Here is a 20,320-nt window from a genome sequence, read left to right on the forward strand (position 1 = left end):
CACTGGCTGGCTTTTATGTAATGTAGTTGAGTCTCAGTACCAATGTCTTGCCTTGCAGTGAGGCTACGCGTACCCCATACATGTCTGCCCCCAGATTTCTCTTGCAGATAGGACTCTTGAATAGTTCCTTTTATTGTACAGGAAACAGAAGTACTTCCACAAGGGGGGACTGGTATGGGATGAGAACACATCAGATGGAAGATACGTCCAAGAGAACTGCAAACCACTGCGGGTATGAGACGCTGCCCTGATTTATATAGAAAGCTTAAGTAGCTCTGCAGTGGATGCTGAGATTCCTAGCTTCCAGTGTCACCTGGCACGTTCTTGGAGTGAGATGACACTGGATGGAAATGGGGGTGCTGCTGTCAGTATCTAAATGACATGGGAGATAGCTTCATTCCATATATGCAGGGAGCATGTTGGCACAAAAACAAAACCTTGCCGAGACTAGAGTGACTGGTCTGTCCCAACAGAATTGTTTTAAGCTGCATTAGCTTTTATAGAGCCTATTAACCAATGCTTTACAATCACTCCAGATCCTGTTCCTAAATCTGCTGCAGTCGCAGTTAGTAAAGACTTCAGTTTGTGTCAGTGTGGTGTAGTAAGAATCAGAAAATCGGGATGGAATTGTTAGGCCATGTAGCTTTTCCTCCAGCCAGTTCAGGACTGCTCCATACGCTGTGTTCTATAGATGGGCAAGCCCCAAGAATTTCATGGTGGTAGCAGTCCCATAAATGAGATGAGGAGTGGAAGCCTGATCTCTAACAGTGCTGAGCACTCCAGCTTCAGCTGACTTCAGTGTGAGCTGTGGATGCTCTTTGCTTCCGAAACTCGGGCCCTGGGTTCTGTACTGGATCTGTGACTGGATTGCTGTGGCCTGGGGCAAGTCTCTTTGGGTGTCTCCAATTCCCCAGCTGTGAAATAGGGACCATGATGGTGAAAATCACCATAGAAAGATGTGCTGGTTACTTTTACTTTGCCTTTATTCTTAAAGGAAGCTGAGGACATGTCTGCCTCGTCTGGTTAGTTTTATCCTTTCTGAGGCAGGACAGGGAACCCTCTCATGCTGCTCACTGAAAGGACTTGGAGAGAACCCTCAGCTTACAGGGAATCTAATCTTCCAAACTGTTCCAGGCAGGGAAGGCTGAGGGGATCTGTGCAGGACTGCATCTGGGCATCGCAGCCTTGGCTTTCTGTTGTGGGCACAAGCTGGACCCCAACCTTCCATCACGGGACAGAGAAGATTGGTTCCATAGACAGGGACTCGGGAGAGCTGGATTCCATTCCCTGCTCAGCTATTGACTTCCTATGTGACGTGGAGAAGTCACTTAGCCTCAGTGCGCCCCAGTTCCTCCTCGGCCCAGTGAGGGTGATAGCTCTGCCCTACCTCCCAAGAGGTGTGATGATAAATACAGTACAGATTGAGATGCTCAGATACTGTGGTGATGGGAGCCATCATATGTACTCTTACATAGAGCCTCCACTCCAAGGATTTCTCCCGACAAGGGGGAAGTAGTATGTAGGCGGGAGTGGGCATCCTATGACTTCTCACCCAGTGGAGACCATCAGAGATTTGCCTGGTGCTTTACTGGATAAAAATTAATTTAACAGACAAGAATGCAGCAGGAATGTGGGAGAGATGGAAGGGGCTTCAAGATGGGCCATATCAGGCCCGAGGTGGCTCTCACCTCAACAGATGTTGCACTGAGGGCCTGCAGTTTGGCAGACAATCACATGCGTCTGTTCCCTTCCCCCTGTAAAAAATGTGGAACTGTTGATAGAGGAGCAGTGACGCTTCCCTCAACATTCTCTTTGAGCTGCTGCTGAAGCCAATAGAGGAGACACTCGCCACTGCCACAGGGTTCTACTATCCCTAGTTTCCTCTGCTTGTGGAGGAAGTAAAGGACAACCTTTGAAACTTTCTTCAAATGCCCAAAATCTCTTGCAACTTCCCTTGGCTTTCTCGGGAATAAAGGTATGATGGTGTAGCACCCTGCCATATCTGTAGCAGTGTTGCCAACTCTCAAGATATATAGTGTGAGGGTCGTGTCTAGTTTTGCCAGATGTTTGCCTGCATTTTTCCACAGCTGAATCTGTACTATTCTATTTCAGAGCTACATGCTGTATGATTCACCAGACCATGTGCAGCTGTTTGACTTGATGAGAAGGATGTTAGAGTTTGATCCTTCCAAGAGGATCACATTCTCTGATGCTCTGCTGCATCCATTCTTTAGCGGCCTGTCTCCAGAGGAAAGGATGCTGTGTAGCCGAGTCTCAAATCGTGACCTGAGCAGATGACAGATGGGTGGGTGGTGATGCCTGCTGGATTTGAACATATTCCTGGATCAGTTTGACCTCTGCTGTAGAGGCTCCACGCAGCCCTCCTGTAGCAGAGAGTTCAGAGGTACTGGTGCAATGTTGTATGGACCCTGGGCATGGGAGGCGGGGAGGAGAAAGCTACAAGGAAAGCACAGATGTCTCATATTTATATGTTGTAAAGTTAAAATAAAGTGTTTCTTATTGTTTGATAATTTACTTGTATGAATGTGTCCAGCTATTTTTTTGACCCCACCCTGCCAGATTTTTTCTGTTAAATAAAAAGTGGCTTTATATTTCTCCACAAAACGGCATCTTTATGAATGTGAGACATTACTGCTTTGCTGGCTCTAGGTAGTCCTTCATTTCCAAGCATGGATTGGACTAACCTTGCTTTGTCTTCTCCATTAGCTAGTGTGTAGCAGGTTGTAGGAAAGAGATACTGCATTGTTAATCTCATGTCTGGCTGTGGTATTGGAGGGGAGGATTTGGGCTACTTCTTGGTGGTTTGCTAGTCCCCTTCAATAACTGCCAGGGAAATATAAATCCCTTTTCAAAACACTTGTAACTGCTTCTATTGTGCTTGGCTAGAGTCCTGAAGCACCTTACTTGTTTTACTCAGAAGTAACTAGTAGAATGCATGTTGGGTTTGGCTTAATTGTGTAGAATGGTTCTTTCTTACAGGTGGGGCAAACCTTTCTCATATACATAAGTCACTGAACACATGTGAATAGTTGCACTTTATTTCAAGGCTGGTATTACCCCAGCTGCTGCATGAATTATGGAACAATAGTGTTTGTAATGATGATATGACTGAAGCATTGACTTGATTACACAGAGTTAGGGTGCAGTTGTCTTTGAACTGGGTGCCTGAAGCCAGGGCTTTTTCCATGGTTGCATGTTTTCTTATGACAAGCTGTGAGGGAATGATGCAGAACTTAAATCTACTGCTGGTTACTACTGAGCAGTGAAAGTTGCATTTCTGCTTTCTGAAGTCCATTCCAGTGCTTATTTACAGGCAGCTGCTTTTCCTGGGTCCTGGGAAGTCAGCTCCTGAGTCCTGACAAATGAGTGGAAATGTTCACATCTTGACAAACACTAAAAGTTAACATCCCTTAAAGCCTGCATCTTAACAAAGAGCTCTGACAAATGGGGCAGGGGGAGGCTGTATCCCTTCCTGCTGTTGTCTATTGCATCTAGCATAAAGCATCTGGGTCTGCAGTAGCTGTGTGACAATAAAAGGGCCAAGAATTCTAAAGTCTTGATCACATGGATGTGCAACAAGATGCATCTGGTCTAGGACAAGGCCAGTGACTTCATTCTTCTGGCAAGAATACAACTCTGCTTGTCAGAAGAAAAGCAAGCACCCTTACCCTTGTGCTACTTAGAAGGGAGAATGTATTTAAGTTTAGCACAGTGTAACACAGAACTTGTCCCAAAGCTGCTTAGTTGTGTCAATCTAGAATCTGTCAATGCCCAAACCCTTATTTAATCCTGTCATTTGCCCAGAGGCATCAAGTGCTGTGGCAGCAATAACAATGACTACTTTAATTCTTTATTTAAAAAATAACCTTTGAGCAATTCTTGCTACCCCTTCTAATATGGCTGGTAGGACCTCAACCACAGATGCACACTTTAAAGAAAATAAGTGCTTCTTACCCCCTTGAAAACTTACACCCTGCTCACAAAGGACAGAGTTGAATAACCAACTTTCAAGCTGGACAAGTTTAAGAAGCAATATAGGAGAGGAGACAAACAGCAGGCTGTTTTCTTACAGGTGCTAGTCAGCTCTGCTTTTATAAAGAAAAGTGAAAACAAGGCAGTTAGCTACAGGTACAAGGATTAATCAGTTTTTCACCTTGTTTAGGCAGTTGCTACCTCCTCAGTACCTTAAACTAAAGCTGGCTGCAGCAGCTCTTTGATCTACAGGAGAAAGGCAGAGAAAAACCTTGGGTTGTGTTTATTTTACAAGGATAACCCCTCACCATGCTGTCACTAACTAGCACTGCTTGCTAGTCAAGTGCCATCCCTTATTAAATGCTATTGCTTAAAGCTGAAACTAGTGTTTTACCTAAGGCATAGGTGCTCTGAGCCTTGCAGAGAAACACACACAACTACCTGTTACACCCAATTATGTTAGTGAAGAGTTTAGTCATTGAGAATCTGTGTTAACTCTAAGGTCATTAAGCATAAACCAGTGGACACAGTTTAGTAGTCTAACCCTCAGCATTGAGAAATGTGCTGAACCACAGGCCCTTTATCCTCATGAGGTAGATGAGTTCTGTGCTGTTTGGCATGGAAAGTCCTTTAACAAGACCTTATGCAGCAGAGAGCTGCCTAGATACCAAATGTACCATGGAATAAGAGCAGGGCTATTCTTCAATGCCCCTGCCCAAACCATGTGGTATGAAATGAAAGCTTGCCACCTCCCCCAGGGTACATTTACTAGTGCTCTGCAGATTAGGTTGGGGTATATTTTCTCATACTTCAGTAACTTGGAGCACTGCTCCAGTAATCTTATTTCCTTTTGATACTGGAAGTCTCTTCCCAGCCACTCTTTTACCTTGCTGGGTGCATTCAGCCTTTGTTCCCAACAGCTCCTCGATGATATATGTTAAAAAAAAAAAAAAAATCCTGTCACTATTCAAGTGCTTGACTTGTATCCCCACATAACCCAGCTAATTGAATAGGGTGCTCTGCATGCAGTTTCTTCATGAGTTCACTTACTGAATACCCAAGCAGTAGCTGCAATTGTTTCACACAGAACAGCTGCTCTACACTTTTTAGCAAAAGAAGATCTAGCTCCCCTGGGAAAGGCACCAACAGAAGCTTTGAAGTCAGTCAGTGCCAGCACAGACCTACCAGGCCAGTAGAGTCCCATGCTGAGGGCAGAACTTTGCTGGGAGCATTGGCTGTACTTAAATTTCAAACAGTAGCAGAGGAACTTAGCTCTGTTTTGCTAGGACAGGACTCAAGGATTCCTCACCTCTCTCGTCTCTGGCTCTGTCTCTACAGGAAATTTGGAAAGTCAGAAACTCTCAGGCAGAGCACTGTTTCGGTCCAAGTTTAATATTTCTCATCACTAGCCAGTGATGGTTTGGCACTTTTAGAGACAATAAAAGGTCCAGCATGATAGATTTACAGAGCCACCCAAAGATTCATCAAATCACTTCTTACTCAAGGCAGTGCCATGAAGACAAATGCTTTCCTCACAGCATATAGGAAAAAAAAATCTGCAGCCCAAAACCAGCTAGCAAAGTAAACAGGGTGAGACTACCTACAGTACTTCAGGTCAGAATTTTCTGACCTTCCCCTCAAGGGTGATGTCACTGGAAAGCTCAAAGCTTTCTGAAAGCTGCATGATACAACAGTGATCACTACCAGTGGTGATGTGTGGGGTATAGGGGACCAGATTTCAGTGCACTAGTGCATGCAGGAGCAATACTACCAATGCTTCTGAAGGCAGCCTAACAAATCAGCTTGCCAAGCACAATAGCATTCGCTGTAACACTACCAACATAATCTGTGCCCAGGAGGCCATACAGTTAGTAGTTCTACACTGAGCTGATAAGCAGGCCTGGAGGAAGATTCCTCCATGAAAGAGTTAACATAAGCCTTCCATAACACCCCCCTAAAGCACAGCGCACACGCAGCTGTCTTTGCATACTAAGACAAAACAGCATTTGACTCCTTTACAGTTTGCATAACCAGGAGAGGCAAGTGCCCTATGATTTCCACTGACTCCTTTGAGATCCATGTGAAACAGTGCATTAGAACAAAGCACATATGCTTTTTAGGAGGGAGAATCCTCCCCCAGACGTGGCTGTTGCTCCCAAAAGGAATGGAACATTATACGTCTTGTGAAGTGTGGCATTCAGGTGCAGGGTGTGCTGCGAGTGGCACTAGTAGCACTACTTGCAAAGTGGGCACTGAGGCTCTACAATAATATATCCAAACACTACCTGTGCTGAGCACAAGGTATTGAAGAAAAGAGGGTAACATCTGCCTGTTCCCCTCGCATCTTCTCCGAATCACCGAGGTTACTCAGTTCACTGGAGAAATAAAACCCACCTTAGGAAAATGCCTTTCCCAAAGCTGTCTGGTGGCAGGGCAGCATTAACTCAGCAAGCAGTCAAGGAACAAAAACTTTACACCCGCTTTCTAAATAGGGAGCCCCATCCACAAGGGCCTGGCAGCTCCAGGAAGAGACTTAACTATAATTGCTCTCATGAACATAAAAGAAAATAACAAAATCAGAACAGTAAAACTGCAACAAAGACACTTCTACATTATCATTGAGGGGTACTGCTCCTGAAAGGGGCCCCCTGCTGGGCATAAATTCCCCCCCTCCCCCAAGTACTAAAAAAACCAGAGCATTATCTTGTAAACCTTCAAGCTGTCTGACAGTCACTTGCATCTGTAAACAAACCCTCTCACCCACTTTAACCATTCTCTGGCTGGTGACTAGGTGCTGGGCAGCAGGTGCTGCCTTTCCCAATGTTAGATACCAGCTTCTTCCACATTCATTCATCCAAGGGCATGAGAGAGAGAAAGCATCTTGCAGTAACATTTGCTCCCTTAATTTTTTTTGTTTTTATACGCATATTTCTTCTGGAAGAAAACTCCAGCACTTCACATCCTTAAGGCGTCAAGAGTTTACTTGTCAGAATCCTTTATACAGCTTGCTAGGCAGGACTCTGCCCCATCTCACACTGCAGGGTCTGCTCTATGTTGAATGCAATGGAATGACGAATTTGCAGCCAAAGGGTGAGTGGTAGTTTATTCCCACTTCCTGAAAGACTTTCTGCGGAATGCCAATGTCACACAGATATACTCGCCCTGCCCTCTCACCCAGTGGCAGGGGCAGGCCCAAAGCCAGTGACCACTTGGCATCAATGCCCTGCTCCATTTCACTCATAGGAGGGTCTATGCTGAGGACAGGGGCTCGGTTCTGGTTGGCCCAGTCCACAGCTGCTTTGTACCAAGGCTGATCTCTCAGGAAAGCATTTTCATGACAATCTAGGCAGTTTATCACCAGGTCAACAGGGGTATCTGGGAGATCTGAAAGAAACATGCATGTTTTAATGTGCATCAGCATAAGAGAGAACCTCCCCTCCACAGAAACTGCAGCTGCCTACAAAGAACCGTACTCCCACCTCCCACCCTGCATCTCCAGGAGAATTCTTCCAATCTCCCTACAGAGCAAGAGGCCTAGAGGTAGCTCATTTTAGCACTCAGAAGCAGCAAAATAACAGACTTTACCAGTTAGATATAGACTCTCCCACAGCCATCTGCCAATGGAATCAAAGGCTTGAGTTGCAGGTTGGCAATTTCTGCTCATCATGCTGAAGTGTGGCACTTTTGGGATGGACATGGTTGAGACTGATCAGTTTTGAACCCAGGCCTCCGGAGAGACATCACTTCAATGAACCATCTGGCCCTTTGAAGAGACCACCTTCCAGAACAGCTCTATCACTGAACGTCTGATTATGTGGTAGTACCTGCAGTGTAACACCAGGTTCTAATGTGGAGTGTCTTGTTGTGTAAAGTCTGGCCTGGAGACTGGTGTGCCACTATTCCTCTCCTCCTACCCACTAGGGCCCTACACAATGAGTTTTATATCTAACATTTGTCAAGCTTTAAATATGCTTTAATTTGGTGGAGAAAGTCCCCTGGATTCTAATTGAAACTACTGCCAGGAAATCTTATAAAACCATCAACGCTTTTGTAAACCCTACCCCAAAAATATGATTTGCTCAGCTGAGCCACCACAGCTCTGCAGGTATCAGTGGTATGCCATTGTCACTAATGATAGCCAAAGAGATCCATTAAAAAACTGTGTGTGTGGCGGGGCGGGTGATTACCAGCCAGAGAAGAAGAAAACAGGGAAGGGGAGGGCATTTTGGAGAATCTGCCGTTGGTTAGGCAGCTGGTGTGTTTTCTTGTATTCCTCCCACATCATCTGTCTGTTGTATTGACCTGTTGTCTCATCTTAAATTTGGATTGCAAGCTCTTCGTTACATGGGTGTGTTAGGTGATGCACACACCCAGTGGAGACCTGATCCATGGCAGGGGTCCCTAGGTGCTACAGTAATATAAATAATTTCACAGATGGTTTTCATTTTAGGGTTTGTTTCTTCCAGAAGAGAAAAAAAACCACCACACAATAAATTTTAAAAAAAACTTGTGTCCTTAGAGCCAATATCACTGAAAATCCAATTTCCCCCCACTAGATACGAGCAGATCCCTGAAACAATATGTTGAAGCAGTTAATATTAGGGCTGTCGATTAATCGCAGTTAACTCATGCCATTAACTAAAAATAATTAAATCGTGATTAAACAGAATACCAATTGAAATTTATTAAATATTTTGGATGTTTTTCTACATTTTTCTCATGTATTATATTCTATGCTGTAATTGAAATCAAAGTGTATATTTTTATTACAAATATTTGCACTGTAAAAATAAAAAATAATATTTTTCGATTCACCTCATACAAGTGCTGTAGGACAATCTCTGTTCTGAAAGTGCAACTTACAAATGTAGATTTTTTTTTTGGTTACATAACATAACAAAACAATGTAAAACTTTATAGAGCCTATAAATCCACTCAGTCCTACTTCTTGTTCAGCCAATTGCTAAGATAAACAAGTTTGTTCACATTTATGGGAGATATTGTAAATAAGAAACAGGCAGCAGTGTCACCTGAAAGTGAGAACAGGCATTTGCATGGCACTTTCATAGCCAGCATTGCAAGGTATTTACGTGCCAGATACGCTAAACATTTGTGTGCACCTTCATGCTTCAGCCACCATTCCAGAGGACATGCTTCCATGCTGATGATGATCATTAAATAAATAATGTGTTAATTAAATTTGTGACTGAACTCCGTGGGGGAGAATTGTACGTCTCCTGCTCTGTTTTACCCGCATTGTGCCATCTATTTCATGTTACAGCAGTCTCGGAGGATGACCCAGCACATGTTGTTTGATTTACGAACACAGTCACTGCAGATTTGACAAAACACAAAGAAGGTACCAATGTGAGATTTCTAACAATAGCTACAGCACTCGACCCAAGGTTTAAGAATCTGAAGTGCCGTCCAAAATCTGAGAGGGACGAGGTGTGGAGCATGCTTTCAGTAATCTTAAAAAAGTAACACTCTGATGCGGAAACTACAGAACCCGAACCACCACCTAAAAAAAACAAAAAAACCTTTTGCTGATGACTCAGCTGATGAAAATGAACATGCATCAGTCCGCTCTGCTTTGGATCGTTATCGAGCAGAACCCATCAGCATGGACACATGTCCCCTGAAATGGTGGTTGAAGCATGAAGGGACATATGAATCTTTAGCGCATCTGGCACCTAAATATCTTGTGACGCTGGCTACAACAGTGCCATGTGAACGCCTGTTCTCACTTTCAGGTGACATTGTAAACAAGAAACGGGCAACATTATCTCCTTCAAGTGTAACCAGACTTGTTTGTCTGAGCGATTGGCTGAACAAGAAATAAGACTGAGTGGACTTGCAGTCTAAAATTTTACAGTTTTATTTTTGAATGCAGTTTTTTGTAAGTTCAACTTCCATGATAAAGAGATTGCACTACAGTACTTGTATTAGGTGAATTGAAAAATACTATTTCCTTTGTTTTTTTACAGTGCAAATACTTGAATTAAAATATAAATATAAAGTACTTTACACTTTGTATTGTGTTGTAATTGAAATCAATATATTTGAAAATGTAGAAAACATCCAAAAATATTTAAATAAATGGTATTCTATTGTTTAACAATGTGATTTATTGCAATTAGTTTTGTTAATTGCTCGATTAATAGCCATTAATTTTTTTTAATCGCTTGACAGCCCTAGTTAATATTAGAGGAAACTAAAAGGCCTGCACTTGGCTGACATCGGGGTTAGATTACTGAGACCATTCAGCTTCCAGTTATTTGCAACTTTGGTGTACTGAATAAGAAAAAGATGATGTTGATTATCTGAGGTGAACTAAAGATTTGGTGCAGATGCACAGTGTCTCTAGTAAGGGCATGTCTATACTGGTGATACTTGTAGCAGCATAGTTACGCTGACATAGATGCATCAGTCCAAATATCAACAGGACAGGCTCCAACGCAAATAATCAAAAAAATGAATCACATGATTAATTGTGCAGTTAAATAATAATAGAATACCATTTATTTAAATATTTTTGGATGTTTTCTACATTTTCAAATATTTTGATTTCAGTTTCAACACAGAATATAGTGTACAGTGCTCACGTTCTATTTATTTTTAATACAAATATTTGTACTGTAAAAAAACAAAAATAGTATTTCAATTCACCTCATACAAGTATTGTAATACAATCTCTTTTGTGAAAGTGCAATTTACAAATGTAGAATTATGAACAAAAAAATAACTGCATTCAAAAATAAAAAAATGTAAAACTTTAGCGCCTATTAGTACACTCAGTCCTACTTCAGCTAGTCGCTCAGACAAACAAGTTTGGTTATATTTGCAGGAGATAACAGTGCCCGCTTCTTGTTTACAATGTCACCTGAAAGTGAGAACAGGTGTTCACATGGCACTGTTCTAACCAGCGTCGCAAGATATTTACGTGCCAGATGCGTTAAAGATTCATATGTCCCTTCATGCTTCAACCACCATCCCAGAGGACATGTGTCCATGCTGATGACGGGTTCTGCTCAATAACGATCCAAAGCAGAGCGGACTGATGCATGTTCATTTTCATCGAGTCAGATGCCACCAGCAGAAGGTTGATTTTTTTTTTTTTGGTGGTTCGGGTTCTGTAGTTTCCGCATCAGAGTGTTGCTCTTTTAAGATTACTGAAAGCACGCTCCACACCTCGTCCCTCTCAGATTATGGATGGCACTTCAGATTCTTAAACCTTGGATCTAGTGCTGTGGCTATTTTTAGAAATCTCACATTGGTACCTTCTTTGCGTTTTGTCAAATCTGCAGTGACAGTGTTCGTAAATCAAACAACATGTGCTGGGTCATCCTCTGAGACTGCTATAATGTGAAATACATGGCAGAATGCAGGTAAAACAGAGCAGGGGACATTGAACTCCTTGGGGGAGAATTGTGTCACAAATTTAATAAACAATTTTTTTTTAACAAACATCAGCATGGAAGCATGTCCTCCGGAATGGTGTCTGAAGCATGAAGGGGCATACGAACGTGTAGCATATCTGGCACGTAAATACCTTACAACGCCAGCTACAAAAGTGCCATGCAAACACCTGTTCTCATTTTCAGGTGATATTGTAAATAAGAAGCAGGCAGCAGTATCTCCCATAAATGTAAACAAGCTTGTTAGTCTTAGCGATTGGCTGAACAAGAAGTAGGACTGAGTGGACTTGTAGGCTCTAAAGTTTTACATTGTTTTGTTTTTGAGTGCAGTTCTGTAACAAACAAAAATTTCTACATTTGTAAATTACACGTTCATGATAGAGATTGCACTACAATACTTTTATGAGGTGAATTGAAAAATACTTTTATCATCATTTTTACAGTGCAAATATTTATAATAAAAATAATATAAACTGAGCAGTGTACACTTTGTATTCTGTGTTGTAATAGAAATCAATATTTGAAAATGTAGAAAAACATTCAAAAATATTTAATAAATTTCAATTGGTATTCTATTGTTTAACAGTGCGATTTATCGCAATTAATTTTTTTAATCGCAGTTAATTTTTTTGAGTTAATCACGTGAATTAACTGCAATTAATCGACAGCCCTATAAATAATCCATAGGTATGTAAAAGGAGGGAATGCCACTGGTGACCACCAAGTGGTGCCACTGGCCTAAGAATACACAACAGTGTTAGAATAAACACGCTCAATTAGACAAGAAAAATGGGTTACTTACCTGTACAGTTACCGTTGTTCTTCGAGATGTGTTGTGCACATACACTTTCCACTGAGACATGAGTGCATTGAGTGCACACACACCTACAGCGGAACATTTCTGTGCACAATCACTCGAAGGAAAACTGTTGATAATACAATGGTGCAGGCCTTCAGTGCTGCTCTCACAAGTGGGACCTGTTTCAGCACGAGCTTCTGCAAGTTGCTCAGTGTCTCAGCTCAGACCCAGCTTTTACCAAAGCCTTATACTGCTTACCTTTGACACTGGACACCTGCTGGCCTTGGGTCTTGCTGAAGAGGTTCAGCTCATTAGTGATGGATTCCAGCATCTTGACAAAGTTGGGCAGGAAGAGAATGACATGAACGTCATGGTTGGAAAGATGCCGTCCACAACTGATTCCCTGGGCCCCCTTCACGTGGGGGCCGCAGAGCAAAGCCACCGTGGGTCGCTGGTGAACATTTTTAGGATTCAACCTGAAACAGAGATGGGAAAACCATTAAAACCCAGGGGTGTTCTGCATTCTTTCCATGGGAGGGTGATGACAATGGAATCTAGGGCATGGAGGTCCCAGAAATCTCTCTAAGCTGTTTAACAATCTGAAGATGAGGAACCCAGAGTCCTCCTGCTCTGGAAAGACACATATATATGCTGTGACAGCATCTCAACCTGTCCAGCACTTAAGCATTGGGAAATTACTGGACCAACCTGCTACACTTCAGGGTTTCCCTCAAAAGGTAAAACAGACAGCAAAACACTGGAAGCTTGCAGCACTATTCTATTCATCTCATCAATACCCTGTCCACAAGGGCTCTGTTTCAAAACAAGGGGCACTTCCACTGGATGCTTAGAAGGTGTTGCAGTTCAAGCAGGTTTGAGTTCTATGGTTTCACCTTTTCCTTTGTTTGGCTCTCTTTTTCTAGGGCTCTGCTGTGAGACCATTGGTCTATAGTAGTATACAATGCAACACAGTGAAAATAAAAGCGTTAATGAATCTGTAAACTCAGGGGTTGTACCATATGACTGGAGAATTGCTAACATAGTTCCTAATTTTAAGAAATGGAAAAAAAATGTGATCCAGGTAACTACAGGCCTATTAGTTTGACATCTGTAGTATGCAAGGTCTTGGAAAAAATTTTGAAGGAGAAAGGAGTTAAGAACATTGAGGTCAATGGTAATTGGGACAAAATACAACATGGTTTTACAAAAGGTAGATCGTGTCAAACCAACCTGATCTCCTTCTTTGAGAAGGTAACAGATTTTTTAGACAAAGGAAATGCAGTGGATCTAATGTACCTCAATTTCAGTAAGGCATTTGATACGGTTCTACATGGGGAATTAGCTAAATTGGAAAAGATGGGGATCAGTATAAAAAATGAAAGCTGGATAAGGAACTGGTTAGAGGGGAGACAACAACGGGTCACACTGAAAGGAGAACTGTCAGGAGGTTACTAGTGGAGTTCCTCAGGGATCGGTTTTGGGACCAATCTTATTTAATCTTTTTATTACTGACCTTGGCACAAAAAGCAGGAATGTGCTAATAAAGTTTGCAAATGACTTTAGTTTACAGATATCATTATTGCAGATGATGATAAAGTTTGCAAAGCTGGGAGGTATTGCCAATACAGAGAACGACCAGGATATCATACAGGAAGATCTGGATGACCTTGTAAACTGGAGTAATAGGATGAAATTTAATAGTGAAAAGTGCAAGGTCATGCATTTAGGAATTAACAACAAGAATTTTTGTTATAAACTGGGGACGCATCACTTGGAAGTAACAGAGGAGGAGAAGGACCTCGGAGTATTGGTTGATCACAGGATGACTATGAGCCGCCAACGTGATATGGCCGTGAAAAAAGCTAATGCGGTCTTGGGATGCATCAGGCGAGCTATTTCCAGTAGAGTTAAGGAGGTGTTAGTACCATTATACAAGGCACTGGTGAGACCTCATCTGGAATAGTGTGTGCAATTCTAGTCTCCCATGTTTAAGAGGGATGAATTCAAACTGGATCAGGTACAGAGAAGGGCTATTAGGATGATCCAAGGAATGGAAAACCTGTCTTATGAAAGGAGACTCAGAGCTTGGCTTGTTTAGCCTAACCAAAAGAAGGCTGAGAAGAGATATGATTGCTATCTATAAATATATCAGAGGGATAAATACCACGGCGGGAGAAGAATTATTTAAGCTCAGTACCAATGTGGACACAAGAACAAATGGATATAAACTAGCCATCAGGTAGTTTAGACTTGAAATTAGATGAAGGTTTCTAACCATCAGAGGAGTGAAGTTCTGGAACAGCCTTCCAAGGAAAGCAGTGGGGCAAAAGACATACCTGGCTTCAAGAATAAGCTTGATAAGTTTATGGAGGGGATGATCTAATTTTGGCAATTAATTGATCTTCAACTATTTGCAGTAGATATGCCCAATGGCCTGTGATGGGATGTTAGATGGGGTGTGATCTGAGTTACTACAGAGATTTCTTTCCTGCATGTCTGGCTGATGAGTCTTGCCCACATGCTCAGGGTTTAGCTGATCGCCATATTTGGGGTTGGGAAGGTATTTTCCTCCAGGGCAGATTGGCAGAGGCCCTGGGGATTTTTCCGCTGCAGCATGGGGCACGGGTCACTTGCTGGAGGATTCTCTGCACCTTGAAGTCTTTAAACCATGATTTGAGGACTTCAGTAGTAAAGACATAGGTTAGGGGTTTGTTACAGGAGTGGGTGGCTGAGATTCTGTGGCCTGCGTTGTGCAGGAGGTCAGACTAGACGATCATAATGGTCCCTTCTGACCTTAAAGTCTATGATTCTAAGAGTCATTTTGCCCCTCTCCAATGGTCTTGTTTTGAACCCAAGAAAGGAATGAATGAATGAATAAGAGCTTTTTAAAGCATAGTAATACCACCATGAACTTAGGGTTCACCTCAGACCGATCAGATACATTTAAAGGTAGAAAACAATTCATACTACCGTATTTTTAAAGCCCTCCCATTACCTCCATGCATCACCAGTTTCACATACAATAACAGATTAAGTGGATGTGTCTACTTTCTATCCAGCAAGGCAGCCTCGTGAATTATCTCAAGCATCAAAAGAAATAGTTAGGGAAAGCGCTACTGCTGTGTAGACAATGTTTTGTGAGACATTGGATTGAAGTGCTGTACTATCTACACAACAGAAGAGGGTGTTGATGCTCTCTCTCTCTCTCTCTCCTGTGGGATGAAGATACCTTAGAATATTAGGGTCAGGTAAATCAGGCTTAAAAGTGTATTGCAATTGTGTGTCTACTTGACTAGTTAGTGACTGCACACTGAAGGCAGGTTTTTGCTCACACAAGGGGTGTGTGCGCGCACACACGCAGACAGGACCAACTGCATATCTGACCTCTTGTCAAATCAGGCCCCAGGAAAAGATTAAGACTCCCAAATGGGATTTAAGTGTAAAAAAAAAATATTAGTGATATTGTGACTAGATGGTGCAATTCCTCTTAGTTCTTGAGTTTTGGTTTTATTGGCATCTGTCTTCAAAAATAATACATTTAAAATAAATACCAAAAGAAGGGTTTAGTTATTCATGCAAAGGATCAGCTAATCCAAAATTATAAAGTGTTTTCATCTTTCTTGGGTTACATCTTCCCTAAGATCTCTGAAAAAGTTTCCACCAGGAATTGAATTATTCTTTATTCCCTCCTCTGTTGATTTTGTATTTGACCAAGGGACATTACTGGTTCTGGGATATAGAAACCCAGACGAAGCCATGAGTAAATCAATACATCCAGAGTACTGGAACAAGGACAGTCTCTCCTGATTCTCTATATACATACAATGTAGAGGGAGAGACAATAAGGAAGTGAGGCTATAGGCAAAGCTTTCCCTTCGGTTGGCATTTAGGTAATTTGGATTACTCTCTCATTTTCATGGTCATTTGAGGACTGACTAATGAATACAGTGTGGGGTTTGCATAACAGACTAGAATAGTGCTTCTGTGTCCAGACAACGAGGGCAAGCATCGAGAAAAACCCACATCTGGCCACCTGGATTAGCAGGGCCCTATATGTACTACATAGTAGTTACTGTGATAGACTGACAATACCCTGCAATATCCTGAATGAATTTTCTGAATTAAATGAAACTTTATAGAATTAAGTTTAACATTATTGGGGTCCATTATATTAAACATGCAACTGTGTACGTGTTATTATGGAACTGTATGGGCTTGTCTACACTGGCATTTTACAGTGCTGCAACTTTCTTGCTCAGGGGTGTGAAAACACACCCCTAAGCGCTGCAAGTTTCAGCGTTGTAATGTGCCAGTATAGACCATGCTCCAGCACTGGGAGCTACGCCCCTCGTGGAGGTGGGTTTTTTTAGAGCGCTTTAACATTGCTGGTATAAACAAGCCCTATGTATGTACCTTCTTTAGGAGACAGACCAATGCAATCTCTGAAACGTATTAGGAATTTCAAAGGACTTTTGGGGAAAATAGGTGTGAAGTGGATTTCCTAGGAAGTACCTGGGGAATGCAAATGACCCACTTCAAAGTCTCCCTTTTCAAATTATGCCTGAAGGGGAAAACCCAATGTCTGCTAATTACCTACTCCTGGAAACTCCAGATCAAAGACCCCTGAACAGTACTGAGGGTAGACTAAACGTGCTTGTTCCGAGTTGAAGCTGTGATGAATTTATAATCCTTGGATTGGGAAGGGAGGAAGCGGGGGCTGAAGGACTACTCCCTGTTAAGAGTTGGGGTTAACTCTGGTAAATTTATTAGCATTTGTATAGGTTCTTTTATTACATTTAATGGTTTTCTCTTTAATGAGTCTTACCTTAAGAATAAAGTAGGCCTGTGTAGGAAATGCTGCATGGTACCTCATAGCTGTTAACAATTACACCTGTTAACTGTCTGCTTGGGCAGCCTCTCTCTGCTGGGGAGAACAATGAAGGCAGGGAACAGTGCAGCCTGGATACACCTGGGTCAGAAGGGAGAGATGCAAGGCTCTACCCAAGAAAGGCACTGTCTGGGAGCCAGATGCCTGAGAGCAGGTGCCCTTGCTGGACAGGTGCAGTGTCCTGAACTGTGAGAGTTACAAAGATTTTTCACTGGAGATTATTTTATACAATTTAATTTGGCCACATCTTTGATGAACAAGCTGGTTTCTGTAAACTCCATTCACAAGGCAAATGGGGAGATTCACAGCAGGGGTTGTTTACCTGTTGGGTCCTCCGAGCAGACTCAATGCCATCTGGCTGGCACACACACCAGTCATCTCCAGTCTGCGCTCCAGAGTCAGCCCGTGTTTCTCAGCTACTGAAAGCACCTTTTTGTGCAGTTCATAAGAGACGCTTGGGACGACTAGCCCAGAGTCTGCAATTCAAAGAGAAGGGGAAGGAAGGACAGAATAATCATTCACATCCAGAGGGTTAAGATCTGTTCTGAACTAAATGACAGACTGTTCCTAAATTAATATAACAAAGCGGCTACTTGTCTCTACAAGAGGTCCCCTTATCTCTGAAGGCTGGATCAGCAACTGTGCTCCTAGCAGGCTCCAGCTCCCATCAAGAGGCAGCCATTTGAATCTCAACTAGCTAGCTACATCTGTTGCACTTATTCTGCATGCTGCCACAGGAACTATTTCTTTAAGGGGTGTGAGAATGGCTGCTGCACTATAGCCTGCATTCTCCTCTAGGCTCCTAGGAAACAAATTTGGAGGACAAACCACAATTACTAATTGGGAAAGGGGCCTCCTGGCTTTAGTTATTACTGCAAGCATGCCCAGAACTTGGAGGAAAAGAAAAAAAGAGAGATTTCTTTGGAAGTGGCTTAATCCTGGAAGTTCAACAGCAGAAGTGACCTTGTCTTAGTAGACCCCTCTCCTCACCAACTAGCAACCTCCGTTCAAAAACAGGATAGCAGTGGGAGTGTGGCAATTCTAGATTGAGGAGTCTTTGGAAAGGAGGTTTCCCCAAACTCCTGCTTACTCCATGTCCTACCCAGTGCTATCTGATTACCGCTACTACAAGCACTAGCATTTCCCTCTTTAATGAGACAGCAGTTACATTGTTTCTAAAAAAAGAAAAGGAGGACTTGTGGCACCTTAGAGACTAACAAATTTATTTGAGCTTAAGCTTTCGTGAGCTACAGCTCACTTCATCGGAGGCATGAAGTGAGCTGTAGCTCACGAAAGCTTATGCTCAAATAAATTTGTTAGTCTCTAAGGTGCCACAAGTCCTCCTTTTCTTTTTGCAGATACAGACTAACACGGCTGCTACTCTGAAACCCATTGTTTCTAAACAGACTCTCTAGGATAAACTGCCCCAGAGCCTGGAGATTGCCCTGGAATCCCAGGGTGGAATCGCCCCCTGCAGCGAGTGGAATACATGGATAAACTGCAAAGGCTACATAGATTTGTGAGGGGAAATAGTATATAAAAGCCAGCCAGTTTCCTACTTCATAAGTCTCAAAACTTTCTTCCTCCATCAACCTAACTTCTTATTCATATAGCTGGCAAGGGCACCATGTTACTTTCACACCACTATAATCCCCTAAATCTTAGCAACTTCACATCACCACCAGAAGAAATGAAAGGGTGCCTCCCACAATCCCACTCTACTGTGCCACCCTATCTCAGACTTTATGCAACCTCAAAAGAACCCCAAATGTCTTCTCTGGCTGAAGTGATCTGAACTCAGCAGGCAGTGCTGGCTTCCTGGCCAGGAATCCATACCTCTAAACTCAGAAAGATAGCAGCTAAAGCCCTGTAACTATATAGGGTGGGATTCTCAAGAGTTTTTGCAATGGTATTTGGGGACCTACCTCCTGCCAGCCCCTTTGAATAATCCAGCCATAGATCAGGCAGCAAACAGCTCAAAGGCTTCTGATTGGTGACTGGCAGTTTTACCATGGCACATCTCAATCTAAGAGCCAGCCCTTTGCAGAGTGTGGCTGAGAAATTAAAATGGTTCAATTGCATTCTGCAGTTATTTTAGTTCTGTTTATTAACAGCTCTCATCTTCTGCAAGCCCATGAGAGCCATCCTTCAATTACTTATACAGCACCAGACAACCCACAGAGCACCTGGGCTTAGAATAATACTGCAGACATCCATCCAAAGGGCAGTCCATGGCTTTGAGGATCATCATAAATGTGGGAAGGACCATACGGACCTTAGGTTTCTCTGGCCACAGATAACTCCGTTACGGGGAAAAGATCTTGTAGTCTGCAAACTCCACTCTTATTCTTTAAATTACTTGGGTTCTTTACCAGGGGCTTCCATGACACACTGAACACAAAGAAACCACCTCCAAACTCATTACAAGGGATGTGCACATGGCTGTGACAGACTTTAGTGGCACTGGAAGCCAGGGAACAGAAGCTGTGACCTAGAAGCACCCCACGGAGAGGTAAGGTATTATACCTTCACCTGACAATAATGACCAGCCAGATAAAGGATCCTGAGGCTTCAAAGGATGAGACCACCAACCTCTACACATTTTGCTCAATCCATCCTCACTATCTGTTAAAGTTCATTATCCCCAACACAAGTCACGTAAAACAAATATCTTTGAGCTAATGGAGGATAGCTGTCACAGTCACCTCAGCTATGCCCTTTGTGGGAAATCTGTAGAGCCCTGCAAATCTGCAGATATCCACGGATGAGGATATCCGAGAACCATTTTTGTGGATTGGATGCGGATACAAATTTTGTATCCATGCAGGGCTCGAGAAATCTGGTCACAGAAAACCAAGGCCCAACAAGAACTGTATCATTCCGGGATTTGCTCTGGTTCTCCACACAGCAAAAATCCCAGAGGAACAGAACTTCTGCCAGGATCACCTGGGCACAAGAATAATATATATTTCTCAGTGTTTCTCTATGTATTTCTCAGCGTTTCTCAGACCCTTGTGTGTTGTTTGGCAACACCATTCTCTAACCCACCAAGACTTGCTCCAACTCTCGAGTGGAAAAAAAAGACTGGATCAGCAGGACTGAAGTGTTGAAAATAACATCCTGCTGTGATGGACGGCAGCGCAGAGATGTTTTCTCACTTCTACAGTGAGATTCCAAGAAGTTAACAGGTAAAAAAAGCCAGATTCTTTATTTGAAGTATTT

General features: G+C 42.6%; 2 protein-coding genes across 8 annotated transcripts in view; one reads left to right on the top strand and one right to left on the bottom strand.

Annotated features, from left to right (window-relative positions):
• CLK3 (CDC like kinase 3) overlaps nt 1-2,535 on the top strand; it is a 33,502-nt gene extending 30,967 nt beyond the window's left edge. For all 4 annotated transcript variants that reach the window (XM_043494287.1, XM_038418084.2, XM_038418085.2 and 1 more), the window contains 2 exons: nt 142-232; nt 2,113-2,535. In XM_043494287.1, the coding sequence (XP_043350222.1) occupies nt 142-232; nt 2,113-2,298 (277 nt within the window). In that variant the 3' untranslated portion in view covers nt 2,299-2,535. The remainder of the gene's footprint in view (nt 1-141; nt 233-2,112) is intronic.
• A 4,377-nt stretch (nt 2,536-6,912) lies between these two features.
• Nucleotides 6,913-20,320, bottom strand: part of EDC3 (enhancer of mRNA decapping 3) — a 60,027-nt gene continuing 46,619 nt past the window's right edge. For all 4 annotated transcript variants that reach the window (XM_038418086.2, XM_043494286.1, XM_038418087.2 and 1 more), the window contains 3 exons: nt 17,421-17,574; nt 12,469-12,686; nt 6,913-7,377 (listed from right to left, as the gene is read on the bottom strand). In XM_038418086.2, coding sequence (XP_038274014.1) covers nt 7,043-7,377; nt 12,469-12,686; nt 17,421-17,574 — 707 coding nt within the window. In that variant the 3' untranslated portion in view covers nt 6,913-7,042. The remainder of the gene's footprint in view (nt 7,378-12,468; nt 12,687-17,420; nt 17,575-20,320) is intronic.

This window comes from Dermochelys coriacea, chromosome 10, assembly GCF_009764565.3.
Source record: "Dermochelys coriacea isolate rDerCor1 chromosome 10, rDerCor1.pri.v4, whole genome shotgun sequence".
Taxonomy (NCBI): Eukaryota; Metazoa; Chordata; order Testudines; family Dermochelyidae; genus Dermochelys; species Dermochelys coriacea.